At 47.1% G+C, this 25,446-nt stretch overlaps 1 protein-coding gene across 4 annotated transcripts in view; it reads left to right on the plus strand.

The window, feature by feature from the left end:
- The window catches only part of tusc3 (tumor suppressor candidate 3), a 650,472-nt gene that overhangs the window by 437,999 nt on the left and 187,027 nt on the right, over positions 1–25,446 (plus strand). For all 4 annotated transcript variants that reach the window (XM_072496838.1, XM_072496839.1, XM_072496836.1 and 1 more), the window contains one exon: positions 738–801. In XM_072496838.1, the coding sequence (XP_072352939.1) occupies positions 738–801 (64 nt within the window). The remainder of the gene's footprint in view (positions 1–737; positions 802–25,446) is intronic.

The following is a 25,446-nucleotide window of genomic DNA, read 5'->3' on the forward strand; positions in this document are numbered from 1 at the left end:
TAAGATCTTCCAAAATGCATTGCCTCACATTTGTCCGGATTAAACTCCATCTGCCATCTCGCCGCCCAACTCTCCAAACGATCTAAATCCTGCTGTATCCTCTGCCAGTCCTCATCGATATCCACAAGAGAATCCCGCCGTATATTTCATTTGGAAAAATGGCACCTTTTTAGGTTTTTTGCTTGAATGTTTATTTAAAAAATTTGTTCCAAAGAAAATTAATTATACATATTCTATTCCGTGGTTGCTATTTTCCAACTATTGTTTTAATAAACTTGATATTTCTGTCTTGAAAATGTAAAAAAAATTGGGACAAACGCGTGCATTGTTGCCATATTTTGAAGGTGTATCTTGCGGTGAAGAATAACTTTCTCCTCTGAGGCACTTATGCATCAACCAGACATGAATCTTAAAACATGCCCTATCTGGCTAGGCATGGTTCAAATGGAGTCAAACCATGGATTTGAATCTCTGCCTCTACCATTAGGGCGCAAAACTCTGGTCAGAATCTTAGATCTGAATTAATTGCAATGAAAAAGCCTTATTCTTGCAATTCCCATAAGAATATGGTCATTGGCGAAAATTAATATTTCATGCATTTCAGAAAGCAACCTGTTTTTTTGAAGTTGTAAATTAGAAATAGAAGTATCAAAAATAGTGAAAATGTTTGTTTATTATTAATTTTTATCGGACATTTGAACTCATTTTTATCACATTTTAATTCATTATTTCCACAGAGTTACATCCATGGAAGCAGCCAAGCTCAATTTGTTGCAGAGTCACACATCATACTTTTGCTAAGTATCCTTTAAAATATCTGACATTAAGTAACAAGGTAACCTTAAAGCATGAGAAAGCTTATTTTTACTTGGAAAGAAAATAAAAATTATGGACTTTAAAATGTGTGCCTACATAGAAAAAGAAAGCAGCATTATAGGATAAAAATAAACATTTGTAGTGAATTATTGCTGACATTTTAAGTTATTGCTTATTGTTAGTTATTTTAAACACACCATTGATTTTTTTCCTCTGCTTAACTTGGGCATTATATTTTGTGCTGCTTAACTTGCAGCACATTTTCTCAAGGAACTATATGTGAAAGCTATAGAGAATACATCTCAGCTTCCTCTAAATTCACATTATTCAATTGTGTTCCTCCCAGTGGAGGTTCCATTAGCTGTGTGAATGTACCCGTTCTGTCATTTTACGCATTAAGGTTTCTTGCTTTTTGGCTCAGTATGGATTCAGAAATCAGTTGGTAGTGAACTCAGTGAGAACTGATTAAATTGTGAGTGAAATGCTATCATTATTAACAAAACAAAAGTTCTGCAAACTGACAGTATCAATTTTGTAGGCATCAAAGAAATTACAATTTTAGGGATCTATTTAAAAAATCACGCTTCAAATTCAAAAGTTTATATTTTTTGGTTATTTATTTTAATGACTAATATTTTAAAATATTATATTTCGGCAACTGATGTAATAAATTTATATATGCACGTTTTTTTCTTACAGACTCCATAATCTTACTCTCCTTTTCTTCATTTGTCCCTTCCTGCTCCAAGATCACTCAGGGATTCTGGGTAAATATTTTAAGATAGGGAGACCACTTTTGGGCTGCATTTTCTTGTGCCCAATGCTCCCCAAAGGCAGCTTTCAAAAGTCCTGTGTGACTGTCTGAAACAGGCAGTGCCTTGAATATGGAAATTCCTGTTTTAGGACCCTACCGAAATTCAGCATCAACTGGGGAAAAAAAGGACTATGCTAATTCCAATCATTTTTTCAGGTCAGTCATCATAACTATATATTTTCATCCTTGGTAATGCCCCAGTGAATCCACAATGCACTTCTTCACTGCATCCATCCTTTTTTAAGTAATAGTGTGCCGGCGGTTCAACCATGGCCTCCAGTGTATTGCAGAGATGAAGTATTATCTCCCTGACTTTGTTCTTGACAGTGTGAAACGTGAGAATTTTAAGCTCCCAGAACAGATGTACGTGTCCCTCAGTCAATCTACCACCGATACCCAGTGGGATGCAAGACCTGACTGGTAAAGGGTGCACAATGTATAACAGCAGAAAGTCACAGCTGGGGACCAAAGGAACCAGCACTTGGGCAAACCTGGGACAGAGAAGACACCAACTTTCATTCTGCTCTTCCTCCTTCATGGCTGTGCAAAAAATTCAAATAAAATAAAAAGCCTTGCATGTATGCACCTCACTGGGAGCAGTGATACCATCAGAACCTGATCTCCATATTTAAAGAAGGGCCTCATTGGTTTCTGTTATGTGCTCTCTTACCAACTCAGAACAAATCATAGACTGCAAGATCAGTGGTTGCAGCATGGTGACACGACGTGTCCCACAGTTGATTATCAGGAAGGTTAAAAACAAAGAGTCATTCAGGCTCAAACCGTTATCTCCCTGCTTTCTCCACAGATGCTGTCAGACCTGCTGAGATTATCCAGTATTTTCAGATTCTATCATCCTCAATAATTTGTTTTTTCCGAGGCTAAAAACACCCCTTGTGAAGCTCACAAAACTATATTTGAACGTTTTAACCATTTTGTGGATCTTTCTGTTAGCTTGTATTTCCTTCAGTGTAGAATATTCAGCGTTGATCTAATTGAAATGTTTCAGATGATTAAAGGATTTGATAAGACAGATCAAAAATGTTCTACAAAGGGATGTAACCTTAAAATTAGAGCTAAGCTGCTCAAAGGTGATGTCAGGAGCACTTCTTAATATTAGAAGTATTAAAAATCGGAACTTTCCTCCCGTAAAATGTCAAATGGGTTAAAGTTAAGTAAAGGGAAAAGAGGGGCAGGACTTACTGAAATGTGTGCAGGAGAACTTCTTTGATCATTATATTCTCAAATTGGAAGGAGACATTGCTTTAATTGATGCTGGGCAATGAGGTGGACCAAGTGACCAAAAGTCTGGGGAACACTTTGATAAGAGTGATCATTGTATAATAATATTTAGATTAGTAATGGCAAAGGACAATCTTATATGGAATTTCTAAGCTGGAAGAGGGCTATCATCAATGAAATGCAAGGAGCATGAACCAGGGTAAAATGGAACCAAACACTGACAGGAAAAACTGTAATAGAATAATGGGTGATCATAAATGTTTGAGGTACATTCCAACAAGGGCGAATGGTAAGGGTATCATGCTTGGATGACAATGGCAATAGAGAAAATAACTAATTAAAGATAGATTATGCATGAATAACCATCTTTATTAGTGTCACAAGTAGGCTTACATTAACACTGCAATCAAGTCACTGTGAAAATCCCCTAGTCATCACACTCTGGTGCCTATGTGGGTACACTGAGGGAGAATTCAGAATATCCAATTCACCTAACAAGCATGTCTTTTGGGACCTGTGGGAGGAAACCGGAGCACCCGGAGAAAACCCACGCAGACACGGGGACAACGTGCAGACTCCACATAGACAGTGACCCAAGCCGGGAATCGAACCCGGGCCCCTGATGCTGTGAAGCAACTGTGCTAACCACTGTGCTACTGTGCCACCTATTAGTGAGCCAAGAATCAGACCAGATATGATAAGTTGAGACGGGAACAGATAAGGGAAACCAGACTGACAGTTACAGAAAATAGGAGAAGAAAATGGCAGTTAACATGTTAACATGAAAGGGAACCCTTGCATTTTCCACCAACATGTAAATAGTGGATTGGAAGTAAGATGCAGGATGGTCCGTTTGGGGCCAAAGAGGGTGATATATGCTCAGAGGGGCAGGGCTAGAATACTTAATCAGTAATCTGTATCGGTGTTTACTAAGGAGCAGGATCCTTAAAAATATGGATGGGACTTCCGGTGGCAGCCATGGCGCGAGTGGTCGCACATTTGGTAGCTCCCGCTCGCGGTGTTTTTGGACCTTTTCCCCAGCTAACGATGTGTTGAGGAAAAAGGCGAAGGAGTGGTGGAAGGAGAGGGTGTCCCACTGGTGGATGGAGTCGTGGACCAGGAGTAGTTTTAAAAGAAAGGCGCAGTTGGAGCGAGAAACTGTACCTGCGACACAGGGGAAGATGGCGGAGGGTCAGGGACCGGCCCTACTATCTCAATGGTCGTCAGAGCAGTTGGTGGACTTTTTGAATGAGAAGTTCAGCCAGCAGAAGAATGAGACTCTGAAGGACCTGGCGAGAGTGGGGGATCCGATTTAAGACGGGGATCAACCGCCTGGAAACGAGGCTGGAGGCTCAGAACCAGGCAATCTAGAAAGTAGAGGAGATGGTGGGGGAGCACGAGGAGCAGCTCACCTCGATGGCAGCTAAGTTGGGGGTGATGCGGGGCATTCGGAGGCTGCTGCGGGAGATGCTGGAGGACTTGGAGAACCGGTCCCGGAGGCAGAACCTGCGGATCGTGGGTTGCCGGAGGGCAGCAAGGGATCGGATGCTGGCTCTTATGTGGCTCGGATGTTTGAGAAGCTGATGGGAGAGGGGACCTTTGAGCGACCCTTGGAGGTGGACCGGGCACATGGTGCACTGATGAGGAAGCCGCAGGGGAGTGAGCTGCCGGGGGGGGTTGGTGGTGCGGCTGCACAGGTTCCTGGATAAGGAGCGGATCCTGAGGTGGGCCAGGCGGACGAGGCAATGTACCTGGGAGGGGAACAAACTCTTGAGTGTATCAGGACCTGGGTGCGGAGCTGGCCAAGAGAAGAGCGGGGTTTAATAAAGTGAAGGCTACCCGCTTTAAGAAGGGGGTGAAATTCGGAATGCTGTACCCGGCACGCCTATGGGTGATTTATAATGGTCGTGATGTTATTTTGGGACACTGGAGAAAGCGATGGAGTTTGTCAGGGACAATGGACTGGCAGGAGAAGAAGGACATTGAAGTTTGGAGGAGGTGTTCGTTTTATGTTCTATTTGGTTTGTTTTCTCTGGGAGCCATTGTCCTTTGTTCGTTTGTGGGGGATGAGTTGTTGCTCTTTCCTTTGTTTCTGATTGGTGTGGTTGTTTGCACCGGGACAGTGTTTGAGTGGGGAGGAAGGGAATCAGCGGGGGTTAGGATGGTGGGTTTCATGGGTGGGGGCTACCAGGCTAGCGGGGAGGACTGCTGATCACATGAAATGTGAGTGGGTTGAATGGGCCGGTCAAGAGGGCTCGGGTATTCGCACATCTTAGGAATCTAAAGGCAGACGTGGCTTTTCAGCAGGAAATGCATTCGAAGATTGGGAATTAAACGAGGCTTAGGAAAGGGTGGGTAAGGCAGGTATTTCATTCTGGATTAGACTCAAAGATAAGGGGGGTAGCAATACTGATTAATAAATGGGTAGCCTTTGAAGTGGGGAGCATAGTGGTAGATTCGGGAGGGAGATACATTCTGGTGAATGGGAAGGTGGAAGGGACGCCTGTGATGTTGGGAAATGTTTATTCCCCAAACTGGGACGATGTGGAGTTCAAGAGGTGGATGTTGGGGAAGATCCCGAACCTGGACTTGCACCGGTTGATAATGGGAGGGGCTTCAATACAGTTCTGGATCCAAGGTTGGATCTGTCGAGTCCGAGGTTGGGAGAGTGTCAGTGGTGGCAAAGGAGATGAAGGGGTTTATGAAGCGCATGGGGGCTGTAGCCATGGCGGTTTGATAGGCCAAGAGCGAAGAAATTTTAATTTTTCTTCTGCTGGGTGCACATGGTGTAGTCCCGAATCGACTTTTTCATGATGGATAGGACGTTGTTGGCGGGGGTGGTCTGTTCGGAGTACTCGGCAATTGTAGTGTCGGACCATGCATTGCACTAGATGGATTTGCAGATAAACCGGGAGGGGGGTAGCGACCGCAGTGGAGGCTGGATGTGGGGCTATTGGTGGATGAGGAGGTTTGTGAACGGATAAGGGCTGCCATTCAGGGATATGTGGAACTGAACGACACAGGGAGATTTAGGTGGCCACGTCGTGGGAGGCAGTGAAGGCAGTAGTGAGGGGGGGAATGGATTTTGATACGGGCGCACAAGGATAAGACAGAGCGGGCGGAGATGGTGAGGTTAGTGGAGGAGATTTGCAGGTGGACAGGATATATTCGGAGGCCCCCAATGCGGGGTTGTTGAGGAAGCAGTAAAAACTGCAGATGGAGTTTGGGCTATTAGCTAGTGGGAAGGCGGTAGGGCAGTTGAGGAGGGAGAAGGGGGCAGTCTATGAATATGGGGAAAAAGGCAAATAGGATGTTGGCGCATCAATTGAGGAAACAGGAGGCAACTAGGGAGATCGGAAGAGTGAAGGACGGTGGGGGAGGGGGGGGCGGGGGATCACGGTTTTGAACCCGGTGAGAGTGATTGGGGTGTTTGGGGATTTCTACAAGAGGCTGTATGAGTCGGAACCTCCGGCCGGGGTGGAGGGAATGAGGCGATCTTTGGAGGGGTTGGAGTTCCCGAGCGTGGGGGAGGGTCTTGAGGCGATGCAGGCGGGCAAGGCCCCGGGCCCGGATGAGTTCCCAGTGGAATTTTACAAAAGGTTTTCGGGGGTCCAGCAGCCTCTGCTGGTGAGGGCATTTAATGAGGTGAGGGAGCAGGGGGTGCTCCCCCCAACGTTATTGCAGGCCTTGATCTCAAGTTTAAAGACGGACAAGGATCCGGAGTAGAGTGTGTCCAATAGGCCGATTTTGCGACTAAATGTGGACGGCATGTTATTGGCCAAGATCTTGGTCTCGAGGTTGAGGACTGTGTGCCGGGGGTGATAGGGCAGAACCAGACGGGGTTCATCAAGGGGAGGCATCTGTCGGCTAACATTAGGAGCTTACTGACTGCGATAATGATGCCCCCCGAGGGACGGGATGTGGAGGTGGTGGTGGCCATGCGGAGAAGGCCTCCGATCGGGTGGAGTGGGACTATTTGTGTGAGGTGTTGGGGTGGTTTGGGTTTGGGCAGGGTTTTGTGGATTGGTTCCGGCTGCTGCACCAGGCACCGGTGGCGAGTGTGTGCACAAATCGGGTAAGCTCGGACTATTTTAGGCTGCATTGGGAGACAAGGCAGGGATGTCCACTCTCTCCATTGCTTTTTGCCTTGGCTGTGGAGCCACAAGAAATGGCACTGAGGGTCAAGGGACTGGCAGGGGATAGTACGGGAGAGTGGAGCACAGGGTCTTGCTGTATGCAGATGACTTGCTGCTGTATATTTCGGATGCTTTGGAAGGTATCGGTGGGATAATGGGTATTTTTGAGGAATTCGGCCGGTTCTCGGGGTATAAATTAAATATGGGGAAGAGCGAGGTATTTCTGATCCAGGCGAGGTGGCCGGAGAAGAGGCTGGAGGAGTTGCCATTTAGGGTAGTGGTGGGGGACGTTTGGTACTTGGGCATTCAGGTGGCGCGGGGGTGGGAGCAGCTGCACAAGCTGAATCTGGCCTGGTTGGTGGATCAGATGAAGGGGGACTTTAGGAGGTGGGATGTGCTCCCGCTGTCATTGGCGGGAAAGGTGCAGAGGTGAAGATGACGGCCCTCCCGAGGTTCTTGTTTGTGTTCCAGACCCTCCCGATTTTTATTCCCTAGGCTTTTACTTGGAGGGTGAATGCAATGATTTCAGGGTTCGTTTGGGAGGGTAAAGCCCCACGGCTGAAGAAGGTGGCTACTGGAGCAGTGTCGAGGGAGGGGTGGGGGGGAGGGGGAGGGTTGGCTCTCCCGAACTTCATGAATTACCACTGGGCGGCGAATATGGCGATGATCAGGAATAGGTAGTGGGGGAGGAATCGGTATGGGAGTGGATGGAGATGGCCTCATGTACAGTCATGCATTTGGGGGCACTGAGGCTGGATGGGGCCTCAGTTGGGCACCGATTTGTGGAAATCACCGGTTTGTTCCAGGGGGGCTGGATGGAGGGGTTTGGGGATGATATTGGGCAGGGATTGAGCAGTTTGGGGATTTGTTCATCGATGGTGGCTTCCCGAGCTTGATGGAGTTGGAGGAGGAATTTGAGCTGCCCATCGGGAATAGGTTCCGGTATGTGCATGTGAGGGACTATGTTCGGAGGCAGGTATCATCCTTTCCTCACCTGCCGCCCCAGGGGTTACAGGATAATGTGGTGTCCAGAACAGGGGGAGGGGAGTGGAAGGTGTCAGAAATTTATAAGGAACTGATGGACTGGGAGGGAGCCCCAATAGGAGTAGTGAAGCACAAGTGGGAGGAAGAGTTGGAGGCTGGGTTGTGGGAAGATGCCGTGAGGAGAGTTAATGCATCCTCGTCGTACGCTAGGCTTCGCCTTATCCAGTTTAAGGTGGTCCACAGAGCACATATGACTGTGGCCAAGTTGCGCAGGTTCTTTGAAGGGGTGGAGGATAGGTGTGGCGGTGCGTGGGTGGGCCCGCGAACCATGTCCACATGTTCTGGGTGTGTCCGAAGCTTGGGGAATTCTGGCAGGGGTTTGCCGACATTATGTCGCAGGTCTTGGGGGTGAAGGTGGTCCCAAGCCCAGAAGTGTCGATCTTTGGTGTGTCAGAACACCCCAGAGTCCAGGGGGCGAGTGAGACTGATGTCTTGTCCTTTGCCTCCCTGGTAGCCCGGAGACGGATATTGTTAGAATGGAGGGGACCCGGACCCCCAAAACCGGGAGGGGGGGGTGTGTGGGTGAGTGACCGGGCAGGGTTTCTCAGGCTAGAGAAAATAAAGTTCGCCATGAGGGGCTTTGTGGAGGGGTGTACCTGAAGGTGGCAGCCATTTATCGACTTCTTCGAGAAAAGTTAAGATGGCAGCAGTTGGGGGGGGGGGGGGGGGTTAAAAAGGGGAGGCAAAGGCAGTTGGGTAATGTGGGGGGGGGGGTCGGTGGGGTATTTTGTTGAGTTGGTTATGTATAGCCCTGTTGTATTTGGGTTGTGTTTATGTCCATTGTGTTAATTTATAAATGCCTCAATAAAATATTTTAAAAGTAAATAACATATGGATAGATGTGGAAATGGTACAGGTAATTTATCAGGTGAAGATTGATGGACAGGATGTACTGGAAAAGCTGCCTATGCTGAGGGTGGTTAAGTTAACTGACCTAGATGGCTTGCTTCCAGGTTGCTAATGGCAGTGGGAGTGGAGATAATAAAAGACCTTCCCATAGATATGGAAGGGGTGACATAGGATGGGAGAGTAGCAAATGTACTAACTACAGGACAGACAGTTTAACATCAGTGGTGGATAGGTATTTAGAAACTGGAGGCATATTAAATGGAGAAGATGGTCTTGCCCAACATCGGGAGAGCAGGTGGCAACCCCACGTTGCCTCATTTAGGGAAGGCCAACCAGAGTTCTACTCCCCTCCCCAACCCATCCCCCCACTGGTGGCGGCATTGGAGGCAGATTACTGGCTCTGCTTCAAATTGGCCCTGATTACCTTGGCAGTTGGCCTCTGGATGTGGTGCCTCAGCAGGCACTGTCTGGGATGGTACACCCACCGGCCTGGCAGGGCACTCCTTAGTTGTCATGTCCTCAGAAGATGCCACGGTCACTGACAGAGGGGCAAAGAAGTTGTCAACCTCATCTGGCTTATCATGAGAGAAGCACAAGTAGAAGACAGGAACTCGTCCACCAATGTGCACAGCTGCACCACCCTGCTCACCAATGATGGACATGCACCTAGTCAAGATATAGTTGCCTCATCCATCTCTTACACTGGCAGTGTCCCCCTGAACTCGCAGGTCCAAGCGTGACCTCACGATTCCGGGATTTTGTTCCTGGAGCTACCTCTCATGGGAGTCACCACTCTCCCAACAGAGGAGACTGTGAGCTCTGTGCTCAGTCAATGCCGAGCTTAAGCTTCTCATGGACTCCTTCATGACAGAGACCATTTTTCACAAACCCTCTTGTGTTCTACACCAGAAATTCTTGTGCATCCTGCTGGGCATCCAGCACCTTCCACCTGATGGACAACTCCTGAGGCTCATCGTCTACCTCGTACTCAGCCTCGTCCTGAGCACCAGCAGTCTCCTGACAACTACTGCCTGTGCACTATTTTCCTCCACCAGCTCCAGATATGAGTGGGCAGAACTCACCCCACGGTGCACTACCATCTGAACCGATTACCTAAAGTCCACTGAAGTGCTTGAATTTGCGCTGATGCACGGTTGCGAGAGAGCGTGTGATGCGGTTGGACTTGTCAATGGTGCCTCCTCAGGTCGCTAGCTGGCTTTGCAGAATGGCTACCTGAGGGCAGTATTATCTCTCATGAGAAGTCCTCGTGAGAAATTAGATGACCGCACATTGTCTGCACTCTCTGTTTGTCCTGCTTCTGTCCACCATGAAAATTTCAAAACGGAGATTGATGAATTTTTGTTACTTAAGGGGCATGGAATCAAAGCGGGTGAATGAAGCTGCAGTACACATTAGCCATGGTCTAATTGAATGGCAGAACAGGCTGGAGGCTCTGTATGGCCTGCTGCTGTTCCTATCTTTTTGAAGAGATGCTAAGTATAAATTGCATAATGCAGTGTAAGCATTCAACCACACACAATTATCTTGACTACATCATATTTAAAGGCAAACTCCAGGCCCAGAAATAATTAACATTTACTGCAATAAAATTTCCCCACTGGGCTAAATCGCTGGCTTTTAAAGCAGACCAAGGCAGGCCAGCAGCAAGGTTCAATTCCCGTACCCGCCTCCCCGAACAGGCGCCGGAATGTGACAACTAGGGGCTTTTCACAGTAACTTCATTTGAAGCCTACTTGTGACGATAAGCGATTTTCATTTCATTATCTCTTTGTTGAGACTGGTTTTATTGTTAATATGTCACAGTAAAATAAAGAGTTTACGTAAATAACTCACCTACCATATGATTATCAGGAGTAATCATGGATAACAATTAGATGAGAATGTACTTGCAGATCCTGTCCAGTCCCTTACATGGGATGGAAAAGATTGTGATTCATTTTTTTAAATTTCACATGTTTAAAGCACTGAAATAAAATGTAAAATCAGCTGAAATCCAAGAACAGAAGACTGCAGAATTCAGATCAGAAGCAAGCCATTAGCAGGGGGGCTGAAAGAGATTCTCAAAGGGCGGTGAGAAATATTGGTGAAGGAAAGGGGATGAGAAAAACAATTGTGAAAAGATTGTTGGCATTGACGATACGTTTCAAATTTGTAAGACACATTGAATGAATGAAACTTTATTTCACTTAATGGACCAAAATTGTGTACAAAATATGTGAACCCAGAAACCAGAATGTTTTCGAAGCATGAGCAATGATCCAATTTCTACTGTTTCGACGGGAGGGAAAAGAAAAGTATCAAACACGACTTTTGGATCTTCGGCCAGTAGGAGCTTAAAATACAAAGCAAATTCAGTTTCCTCAAAATTGAAAATGTCCACAAATTACTGCAGCGACATGTACCTGAGCTCAGGATTTATTATTAGTCATCGGGGGTGGGGGGGGGGGGGGGGGGGTGGCAATTCTCTGCCGACTGGTGCAGCAGAAATCTCGTGTTGGGCAAAAAAATTGAATAAATATCTAGGTGTTAAGTACTTTAACTTCCTCTTTTTCTCAGCAGAAAGCACTTAACTGCTTTTGATGTGGTCAGGAGTTGTCAATCATAGGTAGCAATAAGCATTGAGGTTAGGTTAAAAAAAGAACACTTGAGGTGCCTTCAAGCGTGAAGGGAAATGAAATTAAACAATCCAATCTCCTGGCTGTCTGGAAGCTGTTACCCTGTCAGTTGCAGCCTATTAAAAGCTTTTTCTCATTGAAAGTGACTAGAGGGGACTTCCAGGTGTGGGATGTGCTGAGAAGGTGGCTCTCCTTCCACGATCCTGAAAAATAAGCTCCTTTTGCCCGAAAAACACCCGCTAACACCAAAACAAACCCCAGACTACTACCACAACACGACGATAGCAGCCACTCCAAAGGATGTGTGGAAACCAGGCTGGACAAGCAAACGACCGAAATGGCCGACGCACGAGGCGCCAAAATTCTTGCTTCGTCAGAACGAGAGGGACTGACCCACTGCAAGAGAAGCCCCTGCCACAGTAGGGGATGGGCGGAGAATGTTTCTCCTAAGCGACTTGAGAGAGCATCGGGAAGAGACGAAGTTGGACATTCAAGCAGTGGTGAAGGGTGTGGTTGCTGAAACTCTGGCGACCATGCAGGTGGCCCTGGATAAGGTGGAAAGACGACTGGAAGCCCAGGAGGAAACGATCAAGGAACTGGAAAATGCTACCACAGACTAGGGCAACCAGATCATCGCCCTGGAGAAGGAGGTGGCAAGGCTGGTTGTGATGCAGGGGAATTTAAAAGGGAAAATCGAGGACCAAGAGAACCGGTCGAGGCATCAAAACCTACAAATCGTGGGCCTTCCAGAGGAGATAAAAGGTAGGAACCTCACAGACTATGTGGCCCAAATACTGGGCAACCTGGTGAGAAGGGATAGCTTCCCCAACCCACCAGAATTCGACAAAGCACACTGGTCACTTTGCCCAAATCTGAAAGCCGGGTACAAGCAGAGGGCAATTACAATCGCTATGCACCGGTTCCAGGAGCAGGAACGGATCCTGCGTTAGGTGCGACAAACTGAGAGGAAGGGGGAAAACACGCTCACCAGACCAATCGGGGGAAACACAAGGGGGGGGGCGGAAGGGGGGCATAGTGGGGTGGGCTGGGGGAGTGGTGGGAGGGACCACACTCCGAGCCAGATGGCGGCAGACTGTGTGTAGGAAAACTCAAGGGAAGGAAAAGACAAACCTTTCTGTATTGTACAGTGAATGAACACGACCAGCAATGTGCATAATTGTTTATAATTCTTGAAAATACCAATAAAAAGATTTTTTTTTTAAAAAACTGTCACTGGGATTCGGATTTATCAGGACATTGGAGCCGACCTGGCCAAGCGCCGAGCCGAATTTAATAAGGCAAAGGCTGTGCTGTACAGAAATGGCATAAGGTTTGCGATGCTGTACCCAGCCAAGCTCTGGGTCACGTTCTAAGGCAGGGAGCACTTATTCACGGCCCCTGCAGACGTGGACAAGATCGTCGCGGAGAAGCGACAGCAGGGACAGCGATGAAGAGCCCACAGGAAGAGACTTTTAACGCTTAATGTTTATATTTTACATTCTGTATTGCCAACTGTGAACCATAACCATATCAACCACTTTACGCGGGATTGTACTTCCTCGTTCTGGGGACGAGAGAGGACAGAGGAAGGTAGGATGATATGTATATAGGTACGCCAGTTAATTATTAAGGGTTAATTATTACATCTCAGTGTAATTCAAACACTAGAGGGCACCACCAATTCCCAGTATAAATATCAGACCTCAGCGAATCTTGGGTAGTGTTAGCAGAGGAGAGAAACTGATCACAGCACGAGGGGTAATTTAGAGTAGAGAGAAGTAGCATGAGGACATCATTAGAACATAAAACATACAGTGCAGAAGGAGGCCATTCGTACCATCGAGACTGCACCGACCCACTTAAGCCCTCACTTCCACCCTATCCCCGTAACCCAATAACCCCTCCTAACCTTTTTGGACACTAAGGGCAATTTATCTTGGCCAAACCACCTAACCTGCACATCTTTGGACTGTGGGAGGAAACCGGAGCACCCGGAGGAAACCCACGCAGACACGGGGAGAACATGCAGACTCCTCACAGACAGTGACCCAGCGGGGAATCGAACCTGGGACCCTGGCGCTGTGAAGCCACAGTGCTATCCACTTGTGCTACCGTGCTGCCCATTAGTTAATACTAGATTATAGATTAATGTTTAACAGACTCAATCTTACTTTATTAGTAGTTATAGCTCTCCAGTGTGTGCAAACTCTATTTAAATTCCTCGTTATTCAATAAATTAGTTTTGTTTCAATCTAAAGATTGGTGGTTTCTTTATCATCAATTCATCAGACCATTCTGGATCACAAGGCAAAGAATAACAACATATTACCACAAAGTGTACTATAATGGGAATAGAGGGATACGGACCCAGGAAGTGTAGAAGATTGTAGTTTAGTCGGGCAGCATGGTCAGCACGGGCTTGGAGGGCCGAAGGGCCTGTTCCTGTGCTGTACTTTTCTTTGTTCTTTGTATAGCAGGAACGAGTGTAGCAGAGCATCGTAGAAGGTGAGGGGAATGGTGGACAAGAAGCTTGGATTGGGCAACGGACGGATGCATAACTAGCCCCAGGAGGGGAGCCATCACACTAGCAGGGTACTAGCACCGGGAAGCGTGCATTAGAGGGGGGCCGCGGCGCATCTCCCGCAAGGGGGAAAGCACCTGGTGACATGGGGGCAAATGCCAGGAATAGGGAGACATCTAGGGGAAGAAACAAGGGTGAGGTAGAGGGAAGCAGCTACAGGGGGGAGGGGGGGGGGAGGGGGGGGGGGGGAAAGAAGCTGGTGGGGGAGAGACAGGTAAAGAAAGACTGAGGGCATTAGACTGGCTACAACAGGCCACACATGGTGATTTAGAACAAAATGGCCCTGCAAGCAACCACTTTGGACGGTCCCTAAACAAAGAGAAACCCCGATGTGCAGGGGCACACCTACATGGTGTACACACAGTTGGCGGCCATTCTGGGTGACTCCTGGACAAAGGGAAACCCCAGAGCGCAGGGATAAAACCTCTGCGGAGAACATTGCCGGCGGCCATCTTGGACGGCCCTCTAACAAAGGGACACCCCGGAGTGCAGGGGCATGTCCACCAGGTAAGTATGGTTGACCTGCAGGAGCGGGGGAATAAAAAACACCCATCAGGATAAGTCACCTGGAACGTCGTGAGACTTAACGGTCTAGTGAAGAGATCCAGAGTCTTCGCCCACCTGAAAAGTTTGAAAGCTGACACAGTCTCCCTCCAAGAGATGCATCTGAGAGAAAAGGATCGACTGAGCGGCTAAGGAAGAGCTGGGTGGGACAGACCTACCATTCCTGCCATGGGACGGGGCCCAGGGGGGCAGCCACACTGTTAAATAAGAGGCCGATGTTTACCTTGGCAAGGGCAGTTATGGACCCTACAGTATGTCATGGTCCTGGATGAGGCACTAGTAGTACTGGTGAATGTGAACACTTCCAACTGTGATGACATGGAGTGTATGAAGAAGACTATGGCGGAAATTCCCTACATAGATACACACTGACTGATCATGGGATGGGACTTTAACTGTGTACAGGACTCACAGACAGACAGGTCAAACCCCAAAACATGAAAGACCTCCAAAAAGGTGAAAGAACTCCGCTTATTGATGAAGCAAATGTGGCTAGTGGACTCATTGTGATTCACCCACCCAGGGGAGGAGGAGTTCTTCTCCAAAATATACAATGTTTATTCATGGATCAACTTCTTTGTAGTGGGAAAATCGGTGCTTCCAGGGCTAATAAAAGTGAATATTCCACGATCGTAATGTCCAACCACACTCCACATATATGGATGTGAGGTTGGAGACGGGCCGTACTCAACGCCCCCCATGGAGGTTGGACACAGCTCTCCTGGCCGACAAGACCTTCTGCGAGAAAATATCACAGGCCATAGGCGAATATGTTACTAACAACCAGAATGGGGAGTTCTCACCCACCATATTCTGGGAGGTGCTGAAGGCTACAATCAGGGGTGAAATTACAGCTTACAAAGCGCGAAGAGACCGGAAAGAGGATGGCTAGGCAACAGTTAGTCGACTCCATACTGGAGGTAGACCGGCGATACTCAGAGTCTCCGACCGTAGAGCTCCTGGCAGAGAGGAAAAAGCTACAGATTGACTTTGACCTGATCTCCACAAAGAAAGCAGTGCACCACCTCCGCCAGGGACGGGGGACCTGTACGAACAAGGCCAGCCGTCTGCTGACTCACCAGCTGCGAATGCAGGCAGCCACGATGGAAATATCCCAGATTAGGAACAGCAAAGGCATCTTAATAGCGGAGCCGGATAAGATCAACAAGGTATTCGAGACCTACTGGGGGCTGTACACCTCCGAGCCACCAGCATGGGACATGAGGATGAAGCAGTTCCTCGATGGACTGGACATGCCAGTCGTGGGGGAGGACAGAAGACAGGGCCTGGAAGCACCGCTAGAACTGGGAGAAATCATGGAGAGTATCAGTTCCATGCAGGCGGAGGACGTCTACAAAAGATTCGCAACAGCACTGGCCTCGCACCTGCAGGAGATGTTCATGGATTCACTGGCGATGGGCACCTTGCCACCTATGCTAGCGCAAGCCTCAATCTCACTGATACCTAAGGAATACAAAGACACAGCACAATGCGATTCCTACAGACCCATCTCGCTGCTAAACGCAGACGCCAAAGTACTGGCCAAGATCCTAGCCAAAAGGCTGGAGGACTGCGTAACATAGATGGTAGCAGAAGTTGAGATGGGCTTCTTTGTCAAGGGTGAACGTGATCCATCCGGGGAGAGAACACCTGTGGTGATTGTCTCCCTGGACACAGAAAAGGCCTTTAACAAAGTTGAATGGAAGTAACTCATAGAGGTACTGGAATGGTTTGAGTTGGAACAGGGTTCATCGCCTGGGTGAAACTCCTGTACAATGCTCCCATCATGAGAGGACAGACAAATGCCACCAGCTCTAAGTACTTCCAGCTGCATAGAGGCATGAGGCAGGGATGCCCGTTATCCTCGCTGCTGTTCGCCCTGGCGATCGAACCACTAGCAATTGCGTTGATGGCGGCAAAGGACTGGAAAGGGATCCAGAGAGGAGACAGAGCATAGAGTCTTGCTCTAGGCAGATGGCCTTCTCTCCTACATCTCGGACCCGTGAAACAGCATGGAAGGAATCATGCCGCTCTTGAAAGTGTTTAGAGTCTCCTCCAAAACCTGAGGAAAAGCAGGATCTTCCCGGTAAATCCCCATGGAGGGGAAGAGCTGGAGGGGGTTGCCTTTTAAACAGGTCCAACACAAATTCCGCTATCTGGGGATCCAAATCGCTCATGACTAGACCGGGATCCACAGGTGGAAACTGACCAGCCTGATTGAGGAAGTAAAAAAAGATCTGCAGCGATGGAACATACTCCCACTCTTCCTTTAGATCCATCCTGATCTACCCCCCCCGCCCCCCCCCCCCAACCAGGCCTCTTTCAATTCACCAGACAAACTGATTATGGCGTTTGTGTGGGGAGAGAAGAATGCATGGATCCCAAAAGAGTATTGCAGAGAGCAGGATCCATGGGAGGCCTAGTCCTCCCAAACCTGCAATATTTTTCACTGGGCAGCAACCGCGGAGAGAATAAATGGGTGGATAAAGGAGCCAGAAGCCGGGTGGGTGCTTATGGAGGAAGGCTCCTGCAGAGGAACCTCCTTCTGGGCCTGAGCCACGACGGCACTCCCACCCCCACCTCATAAATATTCAACGAGCCCAGTGGTGGTAGCAACACTTCGGTTGCGGAATGAACTGCAACAGCATGTTGGGTCAACCAAAATGTCCGACAGGGCCCCCATCTGCAACAACCACAGGTTCATGCCTGTGACTATGGATGCCACCCTTAAAAAGTGGAGACAGGATGAGTGGACACTGGCAGTTAGGGACTTTTACACCAACAACAGACTGAGAACACCCGAGGAACTGACAGAAAAATTCCAGCTGGTGGCGGGGAACGAACTAAGGTACCTACTGGTCAAAAACTTCCTACGAAGGGAAGCGAAGACGTATCCTCGCCCATCATGACAACCACTGCTAGATGCGGACATCTTGGGGAAAGGGAACTGTGGTGACATGTGTGGGTGACTGCTAAGAAGGGGCCAAAACCCAACTGAACAAGACAAGGGAGAAGTGGGAGGAAGACTTGGGGTTTGAAATGGGGTGGGGACGCTGGAGCGAAGCACTGCACATGGTCAACTCTACCTCCACATGCGCAAGAATGCAGCTAAAAGTGGTAGGGTTGGTTTAGCTCAGTGGGCTGGACAGCTGGTTTGTGATGCAGAACAAGGCCAGCAGCGCGGGTTCAATTCCCGTACCAGCTTACCCGAACAGGTGCCAGAATGTAGCGACTAGGGGCTTTTCACAGTAACTTCATACTTGTGACAGTAAAAGGTTATTATTATTATATTATTATATAGAGCCCACTTAACCAGAACCCGAATGAGCAGGTTCTTCCTGGAAGTGGAGGACAAATGCGAAAGGTGCCAAGGAGGCCCGGCCAACTATGCCCACATGTTCTGGTCTTGCCCCAGACTTGTTGGCTTTTGGATAACCTTCTTCAAAGCAATGACCAAGGTGGTGAGGTTGAGGGTTGAGCCTTGCCCAAGCGTGGCAGTCTTAAGGGTATCTGAACAGCCAGATGGGGAGGAGGGCCAACACCCTGGCCTCCCTAATCGCCCGCCGGAAAATTCTGCTCAGCTGGTGGTCAGCAGCACCACCCAAAGCTGCAGACTGGCTGTCTGACCTATCGGAAATTCTCCAAATGGAGAAAATTAAATTTGCCATCCGAGGGTTGGAGGAGGGCTTCCACAAAATGTGAGAGCCATTCACTCGGTTGTTCCAAGACCTATTTATAGCCAACAATTAAGAAGTCAAAGAATCGGCGAGGGTAGCCATGACACAGCAAGGAAGGGGACGTGGGAGGGGCTGGGAGGCATGGAACCCAGCCATGCCCACCAAAAGAAGCAAGGGAAGCAGTATCACACCAACACAACAGGAGCAGGATACAAGTACAGTTGAAGGAAGAAGGCAAAATAAATGACCAAGTGGAGGGGGGGTGAGAAAGGATAAGGGGGGGGGGGGGGTGGAGCAGGGGAAATAGCCAGAACCAAATAACTAATGGGAATCGAAAAACAGGAAATCGTAACCACCACAGTAAATAAGGCAAGATGTATGTAAATACTTGAAACCAACCGACGTGTAAATATGTTTCTTTATCCTTTGTCACCTACTGTTTGTCCATGCTTATCCTTGTTTTGTATACTACAAAAAACTCAATAAAAACATTTGAAAAAAAGAAAGTGAATAGAAGCCTTGCAGAGCATAGGATCTGAGGGGGTTTAAAGCCTTGTGTTGTGGATTTGAATTTCTACTGCTTTCTACATCTCTGTCTGAGGCAGCAGCTGTAAAGGACAGGTGAGTGAAAAAGCAGTGATTTTTCACTGTTTCTGTCTGTACTACTCTTTAGCTTACATGCAGGGGTGACTGATGGAAGACTGGTCTCTGATATTGGGGGGGATTTCTGAAATGGGGGATCTCTGAAATGGTGGGTCTCTGATATGTGGGTCTCTGATATTGGGGTCTCTTATAGGGGGTCTCTGATGGGGGATCTCTGGTGGGAGATCTGATGGGGGTCTCTCTTGGAGATCTCAGAAGGGAGTCTCTGGTGGGGAGTCTGATGGGTGTCTCTGATGGAGGTCTAATGCAGCGGCGTGGTGGGGGGATCTAATGGGGGCCTGGTTTGGGGGGGGGTCGGGTCATCCTCATGCATTTGTGCTGGCGGGGGAGGTGGGGTTAGTGGGTGGATGTCCCTACTTGTCAGCGGGGGAAGAAGTATTTCGATTGTTGAGGTAGACGGGGGAGGGGTGTCAACAGCCGGATCTCAGTATCAGCCGCCCAATCAAAATGGCACTCTGATGCTGGGATTTGGAACAGAATCCCTCTTGCGCTCCCCATAATGCCAAAATTTGCATGGCAAGGGAGAGGGAATCGCTTCCAGGTGCCACCCCTAGCGCCAACGCAAACCAGAAGCGTTCCCATTCCAGCAGGAGAGCATAGTCTCCCAAACAGAGAATCCAACCCAAGATCACTCAAACAAGATCATTTCAAGCTGCTTTGGCCCTAATATAATTGTAACCAGAAAAAAATCTAACTTTATAACTATAAAAATGTTTTAAAAGTAATGCATTGAATTTCATCCATGATGATTGAATAACCTGCTCTTCAAAACATTTATAGTGTTTATATTGGAATGTTTGTTCATAAAATTCAACTTAAATATACAAGCTACCCATAGTTTATAGTACATGTGTGTATATATATATATATATATATATATATAGTACTATATATATATATATATATATATATATAGTACAGACTCGATGGACCAAATGGCCTCCTTCTGCACTGTAAATTCTCTGATAATCTATGATCTAGTATAGCTTTCGAACAATTCAAATTAACACTTAAAATTTTATTTTAACTATCATTGTAGTTAACATTGAATGAGCGTTTTGCGGATTGAGACACTGAATTAGCTTGATAGCTAGTGAGTATTATTTACTATGGGTAGTCAATTAGCTCAGTTGGCTGGACGGTTGGTTCGTGATGCGGAGTGATGTCAACAGTGTGGGTTCAATTCCCATGCCTGCTGAGGTTATCCATGAAGGCCCTGCCTTCTCAATCTTTGCTCTCAGGCTAAATCCCTGGAACTTTCATTAGTTACTGAGATTTTGCTGATCTTAATGCTTTTTAAGTACATATTAAGTACTGGACATATTAAGAATACATAAGAATCTGTAAAAATATGCAACTAATTGTATTATATATAAATTGAATATTGCATAATTCAACTTTTTTACAGTAAAATATTCAGTAGATTTTCTTTTTATTCCATACTGCTTTACCCCCTTAATTTTCTTTGTATGACTTCTTAATTTTAAGACAACCAGTATGGTTTGCAAGACCAAATCAAAAAAGCTATTACTGAAACACAGTAATTTATCTTCAAATATTCAATATGTTTTTGGCTTCGCAATTTTATTTGAAAGAAAATACTGCCGAGTTAAATTATTGTCAGTGACATGTTGGGAGTCTGAGTTGCAGAATAATAGATCACATTTTAGGATTCATATTGTAGAGCCAATTGGCGAGAGAACAGCTTTTTAAATTGAATGAATAGGTTGTTTTACCTGATTAAATGTGCTACATGAGCTAAAAACGTTCCATCTTCTGACAGGCCTCACTGGTTCAAGAGCCTCATTAAACCTGATAACCGTACAACTACTTGGTGATTGGCTCCATGCACAATTTTCTGAATTTGTAATCGTTAGTTTATTTCCAGTCCTGTTCACTTATAAACAAGCACAATGAATAATTTGATGACTGATCCTTTGAGAGTAGTCACCTTTACTTATTTTTTTCAGGGTGTCAGAAGTGGGGTGGGTGGATTGATAATTCTTTTTAATCAGAATGAAACATTCATTGAGTAACCATAGAACTATAGAATCCATAAAACACCTACGGTGCAGAAGGAGGTCATTTGGCCCATTGAGTCTGCACCGATTCTCTGAAAGAGCACCCTGCCTTGGCCCATTCTACCATACTATCCCTGTAACCCCACCTAACCTGCACATCTTTGAACAGTGGAGGAAACCGGAGCACTCAGAGGAAACCCTTGCAGACACGGTGAGAACATGCAAATAGAGGCAAGTGTGTTTATACTTGAGACATTATGGGCTGGGTTTTCAGGTTGTGCCATGGTCAAAGAGGCTGGTGGTCGGAAATACCAACACTAAACACGGTGCTGCTTTCTCACACCATTCACAGTGTCAGCCATGTTCACCAGGGTGTGGGGAGTGCAGCCCCGTGATTTTTCGCAAAATCTAATGAAGGTTAAATAAGCTGGTTAAAGAGGTCATTAATGGGGGATGATGAGATTTTCATGGGGGCGCATGGGCTGCACACAGGCTGGTTAAGACCAGATGAAGGAACACTGGTATACAGAGGGGACTCACTCCAGATAATTACCAAGGCCTAATAAAAGGGTGAATGGTGGCAGAGGGGTCTTGGCCATTGACAAACAGGCATCCCTGGTGCAGTGCATTAAGTGCTGAGGCAGTGCAAGGGATTGTCACTCATAGGTGCAAGGATGTGGAAATGCTAGCGTTGGACTGGGGTGATCAAAGCCCCAGTTTGGTCGGCCTCTAGGCAGGGTGGCACCCTGGCATTGCTAGAGCCATCCAGACACCACTGACAGTGCCACCCAGGAGCTAGCCTGGCACTGCCAGGGTGCCCAGGTGGCACTGTCATGCTGGAAGAGGCACTGCTAGGGTGTCAGGCTGGCATTGTGCCCATGCCAAGGATCGAATTTGGTGGTGCCCTGCGCATATGAAGTCGGGTATGGGTGGACCTGAAGTCCTCCCAACAGGTGAGGTGGAACGTTGGGAGGGGGTGGGATCCGGGACTTACGTAAGGGGGTTGAGAGATCGGGCGTCATTTAAAAATGGCACCCCGATCTCTTCCTGCATTGAGGACCTCCACTCTTCGGAGCTCCTCAGGGCAAGTAATGACCCTAAGTGTGGCCTCGGGGGCCTTCCCTCTGGGGCACGAAAACAAGACAGAGTGCCGTTAGATTGTGGGGTCATTCCTGGCGGCAGACTCTGATTTATTTTGGTTAGATCGCAACCAAAGTATATAATGGAGATCAGGAAACCCGGTCCCCACAGCATTGTGCATATTAAGACTGAATTATTTATTATTACATGGTGTGTTAATCAGTTAGCTAAATATCTGATCAGTTGGTGTTGCAGCACAAATCTTCCAGGCTGCAAACCTCCAAACCTGTTAGGGTGGGATCCCGATCCTTCAGCTGTGTTACGTTTCTTTGCTTCATAACAACTTGGAGGTCTCAGCAAGGCTAATGAGTAGGGCCTCCCAATATATCCAAATAATGAAATTTCTCTTTGAGCACATCAACAGTATGTTTTGCTGAATTCTGGTTGTGAAATGGCTGCATTGCATCATTTTTCCTGGGTTTTTCATGCTTTCTGAGAAGGGACGTTCAGCAAGGTTTCAGAGAGTGCCTTTCATCCTTTGGGATCCTCTTGTCCAGACTTCTTCTTTCAGATAATAATGGGATTCCTGATTGGCACAATAAGAAAGTATTTTGAATACTATCAGCATTTCATACATTCATGTGCATGGTTTGATTTCTGTGATAATAGATAATCTGCATATTAGTGGACACAAGCCTTTTCCTGTCCATATTGGCAGGGCATGGTGACAGTCCCGAAAGGTATGTCTTCGAAGATCAGGGCACCCACCAACTGTCTGGATAATCACCGTCTCCTGCAGCATTGGTTCTTGGCCTTTTCGGGGTAACTCCATCTTTGCTGGTAGATCTTATGCTTACACTCCATGTTTTTTCTTTCCATTGTTCCTCTCTTCCTGAGATCTTCCCTTCCTGCAGAGGGTGTTGCTCCAAATTGATGCTAGGTCTAAAGCCAAGAGAGTTGTGCACTGTTGCCAGCTACAACCTTCCTTGTGGTCAAATGGCCACCCAATTGTCCTTGGTTGCTTTGCCCCTATGAGTAAGAAGTCTTACAACACCAGGTTAAAGTTAAAGTCCAATAGGTTTATTTGCAATCACGAGCTTTCGGAGCATAGCTCCTTCATCAGGTGAGTGAAGAGGTAGGTTCACAAACACAGCATATACAGACAAAGCCAATGATGCAAGATGATACTTTGAATGCAAGTCTTTGCAGGTAATTAAGTCTTTACAGGTCCAGACGGTACAACGAGAGAGAGGGATAATCACAGGTTAAAGAGGTGTGAATTGTCTCAAGCCAGGATAGTTCATAGGATTTTGCAAGCCCAGGCCAGGTGGTGGGGGTTAAATGTAGTGAGACATGACATGAATCCAAGATCCCGGTTGAGGCCATAATCATGCTGGCAGAACTTGGCTATCAGTTTCGGCTCGACGATTCTGCGTTGTCGCGCGTCCTGAAGGCCGACTTGGAGAACGCTTACCCGAATATCAGAGGCTGAATACCCGACTGAAAGGGAATATTCCTGCCTGGTGATTGTCGTGCAATATACATCCATCCGTTGTTGCGGCATCTGCATGGTCTCGCCAATGTACCACGCACCGGGACATCCTTTCCTGCAGCGTATGAGGTAGATAACATTGGCCGAGTCGCACGAGTATGTACTGCGTACCTGGTGGGTGGTGTTCTTGCGTGTAATGGTGGTTTCCATGTCGATGATCTGGCACGTCTTGCATAGGTTGCCATGGCAGGGTTGTATGGTGCCGTGGTCGCTGTTCTCCTGAAGGCTGGGTAGATTGCTGCAAACAATGGTCTGTTTGAGATTGCACGGTTGTTTGAAGGCAAGGACGGGGTGTGGGGATGGCCTTGGCAAGATGTTCATCTTCATCGATAATGTGTTGAAGGCTCCAAAGAAGATGTTGTAGTTTCTCCACTCCAGGGAAGTACTGGACGACGAAGAGTACTCTGTCGGTTGCATTCCATGTTTGTCTTCTGAGGAGTCCATCCCATTTGGACAAGCCCTTATAAGATGGCCTTATAAGAACGGGATATGGCGCTCATCTCATCAAACGACAGTTCCATTACGCCACAGCAATAAACCGCACCAATCCCCTTACAAGGAAATAACAATACTAGTCTGAACTGGTCTTGTATACTTTAAAATGGAACACCGATAAAACAGGCAAAAAAGAATATTGGTCCAAAGTATTTTTTCCTTCTTGGGTTGAATGGTTTTTAGTTATGGGTCTGCTTATTCAAAATATACTGGTGTTAGAATTAGTATTGTGTTCAATCATTGTGTTCTATGTTGCTGTTATGATGCTTTGGCGGCATGCTTGGTGCAGTTTTTAGCACTGCTGCCTCATGACGCCGAGGTCCCAGGTTCGATCCCGGCTCTAGGTCACTGTCTGTGTGGAGTTTGCTTATTCCCCCCGTGTTTGCGTGGATTTCGCCCCCACAACCCAAAGATGTGCAGGGTGGGTGAATTGGCCACAGTAAATTGTCCCTTAATTGGAAAAAATGAATTGGATAATCTAATTCATGATGGCACAGTGGTTAGCATTGCTGCCTCACAGTGCCAGGGTACTGGATTGGATTCCGATCTTGGCCGACTGTGTGCAGTTAGCACGTTCTTCCTGTGTCTGTATGGGTTTCCTCAAGGTGCTCCGATTTTCTCCTACAGTCCAAAAATGTGCTGGTTAGGTGGATTGGCCATGCTAAATTGCCCCTCAGTGTCCAAAGGTTAGGTGGGGTTACAGGGATAGGGCAGGGCTATGGACCTAGGTAGGGTACTCTTTCAGAGAGTCAGTGCAGACTCAATAGGCTGAATGGTCCCCTTCTATGCCAACATTTTAGCGCGTGAATATGCAATACGAATAATTGCGGGAAGAAAATAGCCATGGAATTGCATATCAATCTCTCATTCCCCCAAATACCACTCCATGGTCTCTTTCTTCCCACAACTTGGAGTGAAACTTCTAAATATATCTGATGAGTAGACAAAGAGAAAGGGGAAATACCCATTCCTTAACAATCCACATTATTTTGTGTTGTTCATGGGCACATTCTCCTGCAAAGTGGTCTAAAATATTCTGATGTTGGATTTTGGAAGAGCATAGTGTCACATGAGCAGTTAGTCGGTATTTCACTTTGTGTAAATGCAGGAAAATGTAGCATTCAAGTAATTTCAGGTGGCATTGTGTGTTAGGAAACAATATGACAGATTACTTGAACAATCATATTCATATCTCAGTGCCAGCCACGGAGTACACCATATAGCCAAGGAGGTGTCACTGTTTTCTATGCTATTTGGCTGATGCAACAGCAGGCTA

This window comes from Scyliorhinus torazame, chromosome 3 (assembly GCF_047496885.1).
Source record: "Scyliorhinus torazame isolate Kashiwa2021f chromosome 3, sScyTor2.1, whole genome shotgun sequence".
Lineage (NCBI taxonomy): Eukaryota > Metazoa > Chordata > Chondrichthyes > Carcharhiniformes > Scyliorhinidae > Scyliorhinus > Scyliorhinus torazame.